The sequence below is a fragment of the Tamandua tetradactyla genome, chromosome 7 (assembly GCF_023851605.1).
Source record: "Tamandua tetradactyla isolate mTamTet1 chromosome 7, mTamTet1.pri, whole genome shotgun sequence".
Lineage (NCBI taxonomy): Eukaryota > Metazoa > Chordata > Mammalia > Pilosa > Myrmecophagidae > Tamandua > Tamandua tetradactyla.
The window spans coordinates 78506688-78520285 of record NC_135333.1 but is presented as its reverse complement, the minus strand read 5'-3'; the positions used below and the strand labels follow the sequence as shown (position 1 = coordinate 78520285).

At 41.3% G+C, this 13598-nt stretch overlaps 1 protein-coding gene and 1 pseudogene across 2 annotated transcripts in view; one reads left to right on the top strand and one right to left on the bottom strand.

The window, feature by feature from the left end:
* DERA (deoxyribose-phosphate aldolase) overlaps positions 1-9660 on the bottom strand; it is a 120941-nt gene extending 111281 nt beyond the window's left edge. The window contains exon 1 of one of the 2 annotated variants that reach the window (XM_077170212.1): positions 9529-9660. In XM_077170212.1, the coding sequence (XP_077026327.1) occupies positions 9529-9559 (31 nt within the window). In that variant the 5' untranslated portion in view covers positions 9560-9660. The remainder of the gene's footprint in view (positions 1-9528) is intronic. The other variant, XM_077170213.1, reaches the window with a different exon arrangement.
* Positions 1044-2355, top strand: LOC143689847 (store-operated calcium entry regulator STIMATE pseudogene; annotated as a pseudogene).
* Positions 9661-13598: the final 3938 nt, after the last annotated feature.

Genomic DNA, 13598 nt, shown 5'->3' with positions numbered 1-13598 from the left:
AGACTTCAGTGGGGGAAGAAATTGCATATGTGATGGAAATAGCAAAAGAATTAAAATTAGAAGTGTAGCCTGAAGATGTGACTGAATTTCTGAAATCTCAAACTTTAATAGATGAGGAAGTGCTTCCTATGGGTGAGCAAAGAAAGTGGTTTCTTTAGATGGAATCTACGCCTCTGAAGATGCTGAGAACATTGTTGAAATGTCAACAAAGGATTTAGAATATTCAACTTAGCTGATAAAGCAGTGGCAGGGTTTAAGAAGACTGACTCTAATTTAGAAAGAAATTCTACTGTGGGTAAAATGTAGTCAAAGAGCATCAAATATTATAGAGAAATATTTTGTAAAGGAAGAGTAAATCAATGCAGCAAACTTCAGTATTATCTTATTTTAAGAAATTACCATAGCTGCCACAACCTTCAGCAACCACCACCCTGATCAGTCAGCAGTCACCAACATCTAAACAAGACCCTCCACCAGCAAAAAAAAAGTATGACTCACTGAAGATTCAGATGATGGTTAGCATTTTTTAGCAATAAAGTATTTTCATATTAAGTTATATACATTGTTTTTAAGACATAATGCATTTATTGCACACTTAATAGACTTCAGTGTAGTGTACATACAAACTTTTATATGCACTGGGAAACCAAAAATTCACATGACTCACTTTAGAGTGCTATTCGCTTTATGCAGTGGTCTGGACTTGAGCCCACGATATCTCCGAGGTATGCCTGTATAACTGTGCAATGGGAAATGACCAGCACCAGAATCAGAAACATTCTATACTAAAATTATGTCTTGGGAGGAATGGCAGAAATGAGCTCCTTACAACACCAACTCAGTTACCTGAGTGAGTTCTTCTAAAAGGAAAATAAAGGTTATAATACAAGAGGGTCAGAACTCTCTGTTATCACCCCATTTAAGGAGCAGTCTAGGTACATATCTTAAGTAAAAATAAATGGAGCTACCGTGGGGTGGAGGTACCTGCTCTAGACTCGGGCTCCCAGCTCTGACCTTGGCGACTGGGCCTGGCCAGGTTCACCATGCAGGACCCAGCCCTGAACCGTGGGCTGCCTGCCGGCGGGGCCGCCTTCACATTCGCTCCTGGGACCTGCTGCTGTGAGAGCCCCTCGCTCATGCAGTTTACACATCCTCCTGCAGAGGCTGCTTGGCGTCGTGGGCTTCAGCACACTGATGCTGAAACGCTTCAGAGAACCAAAGCATGAGTGCCGCCCACGGAGGACATGGCTTTTTATGACACTTCCAAACAAGCCATAGGAATGCTGTCCATCCACTTTGCAAATGTATATTTAGCAGATCTCACCCAGGAGGACACTTGTTCACTGCACGCATCCATTTCCTCCAGAAGCCCCCGTGGGCATGCTGCTCATACACATGAGTGGGCCTGTGAGCTGACAGCATCTTGGCGGAGTGGCAACAACGGGAGGCCGTACGTTCTGGCGAGCACGGAGCCCCGCTGCAGTGCCAAGTGTGGGTCGGACAGTGTGCTCTGAACATTGTGATCACGATTTCTGAAAAAATCCATCGTCTTCGCTGACCTCCTAATACTCTAGTGGAAAAAGGTAGGCCCCCCACCCTTGAAAACCCAGATCTGAAACTGGCCAGTCATGCTGATTGTCCCCTTCTTTGTCAATGTTTTGATGTTTTGATAGTCAACAATTTCCTCATGAGAAAGGGAAGATGAAAGCCAAACTAGAAGAAAGAGGAATCCACCAGGGCTCAAGGAACGGGAGCAAGGTGCGCTACAGAGAGAACGCCTCCCATGAGAAGTCTGAGTCTGAGCTCCTGATTTCAGCTAATGATGAGATGGAGTGCAGGAGGACCTCGGCTACTGATGCCCCTAAAGCCCGCGAAGAAGAAGAAGCACTACTTCAGGCTCCCTGTATGACCCATCCCTATGCTGGCGGTGACAGGTTGGGGTCCAGCCAGCCGCTGGGTCAGCAAATGGTCATCCTGCAGCGCCTTCCTCTCCCTCCTCACTCAGCCCCTCCTCTTCTACCTCTGTTCCTCTCGTCTCTGCCCACTCCCAAGCCCCTCCCAGAATACCGATACTTAAAAAGAAGGAAGATGAACCAACCCCAAGGGGGCCGTGGGCAGTTGGAGGATCCCAATTCAGTTGTACTACAAACACTGACCGAAATATGCAAGCACGGAGCTTTGTTTGTTGTTTGTCCCAGAGTTGTGAGGGACCCAGAAGCCCCTGTCCCTTGTCTCACGCACACACATCGATTGTGGGCATCCCCTCGCAACAAGGCTGTGGGGAGTGTGAAAAAAAAGTCACCCACTGACCAAGTTGGAGCCGATATGCTTTCTTACTCAAGATGGCTTTTGTAACTGTTGTTTTCTAAAGCCTATTTTATGAGCTAACATCTTTCGAGTATGCTGATTATTTCCTACTGAGTACCTAGGGGACTAATGAGTAAAACAGACTTTTAAGTCTTCCGAAAGCTATTTGACTTTCATATTTTTAAGTTATATTTTCATACTATTTTGTTATTTTAAGTTTTATTTATACTATTGTATTTAAAAATCCCCAGAGAAATAGGCTTGTTTGCCTTTTGTGGGTTGTGAACTGTTGTTGGGAGGAGAAAGTGAGAAGTTTTTTGTTTGGAATATTGTTAGGTCATCTCCTCTGAGGAGGTGAGGCAGATGGTCCTGGGAGGAGCGGAGATTGGCTGTTATGTGAAATCCACAAGCCCAGCATTCTAGAAAGGTCAGGCCTGAGCATGAGGCTGCAGGTCTCAAGGAGCTGAGTGGCCCAGTGTGTGTGGAAAAGGAAGGCTTTGCCCAGGGGCCTGCAAGTTCTTTGGCATTTCTGCTGGCAGGTTAGAGGTCTTGGTCCTTATAAGCTAAACCTGTCCCCGAAAAAGGAGCCTAAGATGTTGTGCTGGTTCACTCCAGTATGTTCCCTCCTCTCTTCAAAGCCTCCAAACCTGGACTTCCCACGCAGTCTTAGCCTCCAGGCCTCCCACTGTTGTGGTTCAAAAACAGTTTCTGGGCCAGCTCCAGCACCCTGGTGCCTGTCAGCTTAGTGTTAACCACTCACTATGCACAGCAGTCTGGAGAGCACCCACCTCACCAAAGTGATCCTGTTTTTTACACCCTTCAAACTTGTGGGGTGACTGGGGATGGGGTGGGTCTAGGTGAGAGAACCGACTCTAGATCCAGAGGCAGGACCAGATGCTTCTAGGTCTGTCTTGATGGCACCACTCCTCAACACAGGAACAGACCCTTGTGGTTTGGGGAATTTGTCAAATAGCAGTAGAATGTTCAGAGGCCTCCTGAAGCACCTTTTTCCGCTGTAAAGCCTTGTACAAGGTGCAAGGTAACTACACTTAGCTTCTGTGTGAGCTGGGAGCCAGACAGCCTAGGCCTGAAGCAAGACAAGTGCGGGGGAACACAATCTACTCAGAACCTTCTTTTTAGCTGTACCTAAAAACATGCTTTCTTTCAGCACATTGGGTCTCAATTGTGGTATGTGAGCAAGCAGTAAAACCAGCACCCTGAGACTGTCCTCTGCTGCTCCAACAGTCCCATCTGTTCCCATGGTCCTGGAGCAAAGCATGTTGAGGCCTTCTTGGCACCCCTTCCTCCAAGAGTCTGGGAGCTGAAGGGCTGCAAGATGCTGCGACCTGTGGCTGTGCAGCACAAGGTGGCTCTACTAGTGTCGCTGTCCATGTAGCTGGAAAAGAGAGGCCCAGGTGAAGTGTGAAATTGACATCTACCTCAGGTCATGAATTGCTTTCACTTTCATATCATCTCTTTATCACTTCTCCCCCATCCTATAGCTGCATTAATGGGTCTTTCCCTACTGATTCTCTAGTGGGTAAGAGTGGCTGGCACGAGGTCTTTATGAATCACAATTGGGAAGACTGGGCCTGACCTTGTTCCCTGGTAAGGCGGTGGGCCCCCCTTGGAGCATCACTGACCCTTCTCATTTCTCCCCTCCTGTTTCATTTTGATTTGAACAGCCTGTGCACATAGCTTCTTCCACCTTCCTAGAATGCAGAATCAGAGGTTCGTTTTCACTGTTTAGTTCCTAATGTTTCTAAACAGGGGACAGAAGACAGGGGAGCTATAACCTGAAAGATGAAAACCATGTTCTACAGATCTTTGATGACCTTTTCATCTCAAGGCCCATCCTAGTACCTAATGAGAAGTAGGTCTGGGGACAAAAAGGCAAAAAGTGACTAGTAATTTTTTCACTGTAGCCACCTTTTCAATAAGGGCTTTAAATTTCTGTGCTGCCATTGTGCAGCCAGCTAACTGGGAGATGGATCTCTAACAGTCTGATCATAGAGGGCCTCATGGATCTGGCTTATTTTCCTCATGCGTGCAAGTACACACACACACGTACACACACACAAACGCGGTCTATTCCCCAAAAGTGTCTCCTGCAGTAACTGGGGGCTTTTCTGTGGAACAGATACAGAAAGCCATGGGCACAGCATTTTCCTGAGCTGTCTTCCCTCATGGGGATGAGTTTTTTCCACCAACTGCTTCAAGGTGCCTTTCGAAGTGCAGCTCTTCCCCCAGCCAAATGGCCTAACTGGGTAGACTGAGGCAAGCAGCACCAGGTTTGAGGAACAATGGGACACTGACTGGATATTGACAAATTATGTTTGTCCAAATCTGGACCTTGGCCAAGCCACCTATGACAGAAACTTCCAAGTCAAGGTCATGAACCAGTTTCTGGTAACCAGTGGAAATGGCAAGGAGGTAGGGGATTGGTTTTGCTGTTGTTTCCTTTTGTGTCAATGGAATATTGACAGGAGCCAGGGAGGATGTTAATGAAACCCTGGGCAAGTGGCTTCCCGGTCCCTTCGGCATGAAAATGTGTGAGTTGAAGGTCCGTGGCTCATCAGTTAGCCCTCGGGCACACTGGTAGCCTCCTGCCTACTCTTTAACTTGTGCCCCTGACTGACCTTCTGCCACAGGGAGTCATGCATCATTGTTGACCTGCCATCCTCTTTCTTCAGGGAAAACATGGAAAAGTTCAAATCCAAGTGGTACCTTCCCTTAGGCAGTATAGGCCTGGAGGCTACAACCCAGAGTCCACGTCTGAAGGCTACCCAGGACCACTGGAAGGAGCAGTGCCAGCCAGCAGCTACATGCCTTTGCACTCCTGACTGCAGCTCACTGGCCTTCCTGTAGCCAGGCCCACATAGGTAGTGCTGGGAACTTCCCACTGGCCAAAGAGCCACACTGCAGGGAGCAGGGCAGGTTTTTAGGAGTTACCCATGCTTCCAGCTAGGAACAGAAAGTTCTTTTACCCCATAAAAGCAGCTCTGTCCTTTGCTTCCAGTGAGGTACATTTGGTCTGACTTGGTGTTCTAGTTTGCTAGCTGCCAGAATGCAAGACACCAGAGACAGATTGGCTTTTAATAAAAGGGGATTTATTTTGTTAGTTCTTCAGAGGAAAGGCAGCTAACTTTCATCTGAGGTTTTTCCTTATGTGGGAAGGCACAGGGTGATCTCTGCTGGCCTTCTCTCCAGGCCTCTGGATTCCAACAACTTCCACCGGGGTGATTTCTTCCTTCATTTACAAAGGCCTGGGCTGAGCTGCTTGTGCTGAGATGAGGTCTGCTGAGCTGCTTGGGCTGTGCTACGTTGAGCTCTCTCATTTAAGCACCAGCCAATTAAACCAAACATCATTCATTGCAGCAGGGATGCCTCCTAGCCAACTGCAGATGTAATGAGCAACAAATGAGGATCATGTATCATTGGCTCATGTCCACAGCAACAGAACTAGGTACCTTCACCTGGCCATGCTGATAACTGAACCTAACTATCACACTTGGGTGTCGGCACCTGGAGCCTTTGGGTTGGTTGGTGGTTTTGGTTATTTTAATTTTACTTTTCTCTTCACGAAGTTTATGACAAGTCAGATCTATGTGAGCAACACGATGGCCCACTTCTGCCACCCTCCCAGTGGTGGTATTTAATTGGTGGTATGATTCACAGAAACACATTTTGAAATGGAAGGGAAGATGATGTGCATACATTGTAAAATGGTTTTGATAAAGTTGGACATCTTATTATAGTTTATAAAAAAAGAAAAATAAATAAATGGAAAATAACTACATATCTCACATTTATAATTATTCTAATTTTGATCTGAGGCTTAATTCCTGAACTAGACTGAGCTCTGTAAAGGCAGGGACCATCCTGGTCCATCTCATATCCCCAGAATCAAGGGTAATACTATCTAGTACCCAAATGATACTCAACATTTGTTGGTTGAATAAATTTGCTTTGTGAAATATAAAATCCCATAATGGTTCTTGGGTCTGCAAATAGTCAGTGCTGATCTCCTTTATCTATGTTATAAAAGAATAAGCTGTCCTTTCTGTTCTGAACTGCAAAACAGAAAGTGATTCTATAGAACAAAATAGTTTTTACATTCCAAAGTAATCATGGTACCTGATGATTCCAATTGTGGATATGTTTAAAACAATCTCTTGTTAATGCAATACAAGAAATCTATAGAGTTGTCTCCAATGCCTTCCAATTAAAAATCAGTTTTCGATTACTACTTTTTTGATGTCTTTCAGATACCTTTTGAATTTTCCTTTCTACACACAAGTGCTTACAGATACATTAGATAATGTTTTCGAGCAGGAAGATCCTAGTACCATACCCTCATTTTCTAGATGCCTCCAAAGATAATCACATTTGAAAGGTAGCCATATGTGGACATTTCCTGTAAATTTCCTGAGATACTTTTAAAGGTAGAAGTTACATAATTGACCTTTAACAATATTCAGAAAAGATGAGGAAGGTGCAGTGCTTCACAGCACCTGCCCGTGCACACAGGCCCAGGTGGATGCTCCAGTTGCCCCAAGCAAGTAGTTCTAAATTCATTTTTTCATTCAACAAGTATTTTTAAGGGCCTTCTTATGACAGACACTATTCTAGGGTCTTGGGATACAACAGTGAACAAAACAAAGATCACTAACCATGCAACACCAATAATTTAACCAGAAGAGGAAAACTGAGAGAACATCAGTCCATTTTAATAGAACCAGAAACTGTAGTGCCCCAGAGAGCTTTAAGATCATTAGGCCAGTGCTTCAGCATCATTAGGAGGGCGTGTTAAAACTCAGATTGCTGGACCCTGCTCCCAGAACTTCCATTTCAGTAAGGTCTCAAGAAGGCCTGAGACTCTTCATTTGTAACGAGTAATAATGTAATAATGTTGATGCTGCTGATCCAGGAACTACACTTGAAGAACCACTGGCCTAGTTCAAAGAAAGTTAGTGGCTTGTCCAGAGCCACAGTGATATTCAAGAGCAGCACCAGATTTTGTTTCTTCTGGTCCCGCTTTCTAATAGGACACAGAGTCATCTACTCCCTTAGAGCAAACACTTCTGAAAGAAAAACAAGGATATTTTTAGCTTTAGGTCTGAGCTGAAGAAAACCAGAACAGCACTGATCACTAAACACTGACATAAAAATTAACATTAAAGTTAGAGGGCTTGTTCCCTGTTTGGAAAACATCTTTCACATGTCTAAATGCCACACTTAAAAGAATGTTTTCCTCTGAGGGCTTTTATTGCGAGGGTCAACTTCAGCCCAACTGAACACAATTTATTTTAAAAAGTCCTTTAACTAGAAGTATATACACCAAAATATAAACAGTGAAGAAATTTTTAATATTTTTACAGTCTTTTTGTGCTAACTGCGTTTTCTAAAATTTCTACAATAAACATAAATTTCTTTTGTAATAAGGAAACCAAAAAGTCAATTTCATCAGAAAGTAGTTCTAATTTTATTAAAAAAACTTTAAATTAAAGCCTCTAAAAAATCATTAATTGATATACTGCATAATTAGTACTGGATGTTTTTCCCAGTACATAGTTTTTTAAATGATTTATTTTAGCATTTTAGACTAAACCTGTGTGGATTTTTAAAAAATACAGTTTTGCAATATTAATATAAGTAAAGGAAAAACATCCTTGAAATATGTCTGATTTTATTTAAACAAAGAGAACAACAAAAACAAACCTAGGATCATTTGAACAGGTGCATAAAAATCACATTTACTATTACTGTACATAGTAATTGTTTCTGTCTACACTGTTAAGTTTCAACAAATGAATGAGTGTGCTTCTAATTCTTGCAAATTAAGAAAGCAAAAATGGTATGATTATATTTCTTTAATGAAAAATAAACTTCTAAGTTTGGAAAAATTATAGGGCATTCTTTACTTATACAAAGCCACACAGCTATATGCCTGGGAATGCCAAGGAGAGTAAGATATCCCAATCCTGTTCTTAACCCTCACCTGTTATCTTTCAGGAATTTCCAATCTAGGTACTACTTCTTTATTACTAAAGTTCACAATTCAGAAATAGAACTAGTGTTTAGAAACATAATGTGCTCAAGGGCAGTAATTAAAACAGAATGAATTCGAGAAAATCAACTGCCTTACAAAGACAGATTTATTCTCTTATTCAACAAAAATTCCTGAGCACGTCTTAAAACCTAGACTGCTTAATTACAAGTCACTTTTAAGGAAAATAAATTTGTTATATATAATTTATAGCCGCCAAAACAGAACTCCCTATATAGAAATACTAATTATTATTTACTGAACACTTGCTAGGTACCCATCATGTAACAAACACTTGACTTGTTCTCATTTAATCACCAGATCCACCTTATGAGCTAAGTACTGCTGTTAACCATTGCACAGATAAAGAAACAAGCACACAATCGTGATGTAATTTTTCCAAAGTCTCACAGCTAAATTGAAGATCCAGAATCCAATCATATTCAAGCTATAACACTTTAGCTGAGATCTTTAACCCTTGGCTCAATCATGGGTTTATGTTCGAATAACCTATTTTTCACCTTTTGGAAAACTGAATTTTTTTTTTTTTTTTTTTTTTGCCAAGTAGCATTTGAACGAGTATCAGTAATGAAAAATCGTGAAATGTAGGCAGTTTTACAAAATACAGTTTCAAAAATCTTTGTACATAAAAATTCATACACAATTTACAAGTTATACTTTTAGTATACTTTAGCACAGAGACTTGACAACTAGCTGTGTTAAAATCGCACCGGTATTAACAGAGGGGAGAAGGAAGATTTTTAGCTGCTGTTGAGTTTTGTTTTTTGCAACTAGGGAGCTAGAAAATCAACGGAATAAGGTGAAAGATGGAAATCAAACGCTTTGCGACTTCTTCCGCTTACAAAAATAAAAGGCTTGGGCTTGGGCGCAAAGGCCTGCGGCGTCAACATGCCCGCGAAACAAGTCTCTCTCAGTACACCTCTGCTTAGGCTCAAGACCGACCCAGCTCCACCGCTCCCCGCCCGGTATGAAGCCTTCCCTGACGGCCCGATCCTCGCTCCAAACCAAACCCTGCTTAAGTTCTGCACGGCACTGAACCCCGCTCCAGCTTCCAGAGGGGAGGAGGAAGCTCGAGGCGCTACGTACAGGACACGATGGGAAAGGGGATGTAGGGGAAATGGGGGGGAATGGGTGACTCGCTGGCTCCTTACCGAGCTCTGTGCCCCGATTGTGCGCGGACATCGCGGGAGTTACCGAGCTGTCGGCACGCGGATGCCCCCTCGGCGAGCCTTTCCTCCTTCCGGCCCACCCCGCGGCTTCGACGCGCCCGCCCCGCCCCCTGCCCTTCTGGAGGTGGAGCCGCAGCCCTTGGGTGCTTGAGCAAGACCTCAGGCCTGCTCCAAGCTCTTCATTGAGTTCACTTATAAGGTGTTTTAAAATATATATATATTTAATATATATAAAAGTAATCCTAATTTAGCTACCCATAAGAATCAGGGCAGCCTCCTAAAGCAAATATTTCAGCGAGATATATGAGAATTTTTCTAAAAAGTTTAAAATTGACCTGTGTCAACGATCTGGAATTAATCTCTACAATTAAAAAGCATGTTAAACTGAGAGCATTTAAATAATTACTGGGTCCCTGCCAACCAAAGAACATCTAGAACTCAGATTCTACAAAGCTTGCAAACACTATTACTTTCCAGAAACCTACACCTTCCCAATGGGTTCCTAGGTCAGGTATGTCCTGAAATACAGAGGGTACAGCCTCTCTCCACAACATCAAGTAGTTCCATCCCCTTTCCCATATTATCAACAGCCCTTTTCAACAAGAAAATGTTAGAATAGGCACAGTCCAGTTACCCCTAAAGATGGGGAAAAAGATCAAAGGAGAAGGTGGAGTTACAACACAGAAGATAGGATTTAACAAATGAGCGTGACTGCTGAATCATTATATTGATATTTTAGTCTCCAGTTTCTCCAAGCAACTAGAAGGAAAAACCTGAAATTGTGGCACTAACCCATACCAAACTGGAATCTGTTCTATAACTAATTATTTTGGTGTGCTTTGAAATTTGTTTTCTATTTTATTTTCCACAATAAAAAAAAAAGTTAATGGTGATAAAATGCAAGTAAGTTTCTTTAATGGAGAAAGGTTCCTAAAATTCACTTTATGAAGGTTCGTTTTAAATCTATTACTTCCGAACATTATGAACTTTCCTCAAGGTAAGGCCTCTCAAAGATCTATGGAGTTGTACATTAGAATTGTCCAAGGGTTTTTTCCTAATGCAGATTTCTAGGCTCCAAACAAACCCTACTGAATCAGAATCTTTTGGGCCTGGGATTCTTTATTTTTAACAAATTCCCTCAAAGGAAGTTTATACAAAATAAAGAACAAATCTAGGGCAGAGGAAAGTAAACCAGTATTTATGCCAGTGTGGAGCCATAGCCCAAAGTGGCCATCCTAGAATAAAACTGTATTTAAAATGATGAATAAGTATTGCATTTTTTCCTTAAATCCATGCAAATTTTCTATTTCCTTGAAGCTAAACTCATTGGGAAATCACTTTTTTGAAATTCAGGTATCTCATCTATTAAAATGGTGATAATATCTACCTCATTGGGTCATTGGGAGATATTTAAAAGCAGATATTTAAAAACCATTCAGAAAGCCTAATATAAAACACCTAAAAAATACTGGTTCCATTTCCTTATTCATCCTTATACTAAAAACCGTTTATTTTCCACTTGACCAAGTTCCAGTCTTTCATTAAATATGTAAAGTGGTTCGACCTATAAAATATTATTACTGTTCATTAGCTATCATTAGATGCATACTTAGGCATTGTTTCCACAGACAAATTTGTTAAATGCCTCATTGTTTCTCTAAGAACTCTATTGATTTTTTTTTCCTGTTGATCTTAAAATCACTGTTTCTACATCACACTGACAGCTGGGTATTCCTATATACAAGAAATGCCAACTCTGAGAATGTCCTTGCACCATTTTTTTCTTCAGGTATCCCCCCAGTATAAGAGACAAACATATATTGTAATTTATATAGTAACCCAATAGGCATCATTTTTTAGTTATTTGAATATATTAATCCCCCAGGGTTTAAAACATAAACAAGGTACCCACTACAGAAATATTTCCATTTGGACTGCCTTTTCAATTCTCATTTTGTTGTTGCTCCCTTCTGGAAAATTACACTCATATATTCTTCCATATAACATGTTGGTCTCCCAAGAGGAAAAGACAGCTAACTTAGTAATTGCATTGAATTTGGACAACTATGAAAAATGTAACTTGTATATTATAAAGTGTACTAATCTGGTGTTAATTTATAGCTATTAAAAAACTGTTAGAATTTTACTCTCAAGAGAATTGACGAGCTATACTCAATCCTAGATTCCTGGAAGAAACCCCTGGATGACACTAAAACTGATAAGATAATGAAGGAGGTAAACTACTAAAATTAGGTAGAAATTTAGGCTATCATGAACTAACGGACATTATGACAGAGAGGAGGATCCAGAGAAATAGGGAGTGGGTAAAATTGGCTTGCATGCTATAAGCCAATTCCCCAGCAACTGGGTCTCAGGCAAGCTGAGGCTGCTTGTGAGCTCACTGCAATGGAAAAAGGCTTTGAGTAGGAATAAAGTGAAAGTTTCTGCCATGTGGAAAGGAAGGCGGCTTGCTGCAAGTGGGATAACCAGGAAAGTCTTCCAGGTCTGACATGCTTAGTGCTAATTTAGGGATCTGATTTAACAAGTCCTGAGTACTTATAGCATACCAACCACCTCTCTAGGCAATGGGAGTATGCAGAAAATTTAAAAAATCATGCAAGATAAATTCAGATAACGGTTAAGAACTATGAATAAAGTAAGCCAAAGTAGTAAGTGATGAGAGATGGACAGAGAAAGGGCTTCAGGCCAGAACTCAGACAAAACGAGCCACCAAGGCTAGAGTATAAGCAAATGAGAAACCAAATGTCATAGGCAAGGGCTTTATTATAGTAAATAATATAAAGGAAAGTCACTAAAGATTTAAACAAAACAATAACCTGGCCTCTTCAAAGCCTAAAGCACTTTGCTACTGCATAGAGAATAGATGAAATGGTGGATGGGGTAGACAAATAGGAACAAAAAAGGAGCATTTAGAAAGGCAGTGCGAGACTGAGAAATAAAGAAAGCCTGATCTAAGCTGGCAACAATGGAGATGGTGCAAAATGAAGAAGCTGTAGGGCTTGCTTATATTGAGTAGATACAGGGATATGAGAATGGACTCTAGGATTCGTATTTTAGTTTGAACAAAGTAGGTATAATGTAGTGCCAGTTACTGGAATGGAGATGAGCGAGAGAAGTAGGCTTGGCTGAGAAATCATATTTGTTTTAATAAACCTGAGATAATCATTAAAAATTAAGGTATAACACTCAACTATGTCATCAAATTCTGGTGCTCAGATAGGGAGGATAGATATATAAGTTAGGAAGATAAGAGAGGATACTAAATACCCTAATCCTGGGCAATTTTTTTCTGTGGATAAAGTAGAAGACAACCCAGACCTGAGGTCAAGCTAAGGACAAAACAGCAAGTATTAAGAAGTAAATATTTTGAGGTAAAGTATATGAACACCAAAAGCATGGCTTCATAGAAGTGAAAAAATAAAAGCACTTCTTAATCAAGGAACTAGACAACTACTGAATACTGCTGAAAACTTAAAAAGATGAAGACAAAAAAGTGACCACTGCATTATAAATATGCAAAGCACTGGAGACTGACAAATGCAGTTTCAGCAGATACATAAATTCTACTGTAGGATTCTACCATTACAAATATGGTAGGCGGAGTAATGGCCCCTTACACCCTCAAAGAAATCCACATCCTAATTCCAGAATCTGTCAATAAATATGTTAATTTATATAGTAAAAGGTATTTGAAAATGTAAGTTAGGGATCTTGAGTGGGAGATTATCCTGTATTATCCTGGTGGGCCCAACGTAATCACAGAGGTCCTTACAAGTGAAAGAGGAAGGCAGGAGATAGTAAGATACTTGAAGATGTTAGGTTGTTGGCTTTGAAGATAAGATGGAGGAAGGGAATATGAGCCAAGGAATTACTGGCCTCTAGAAGCTGGAAGACAGATTCTCTTCTAGAGCCACCAGAACTTAAAATAAGTTTGTGATAATTTGTTACCACATTAATAGGAAACCAATACACCGGGTATACCAAAGAGTGGTTGCTCCCACATCTAGCCAGGTGGGCTGTGTACCCAATAT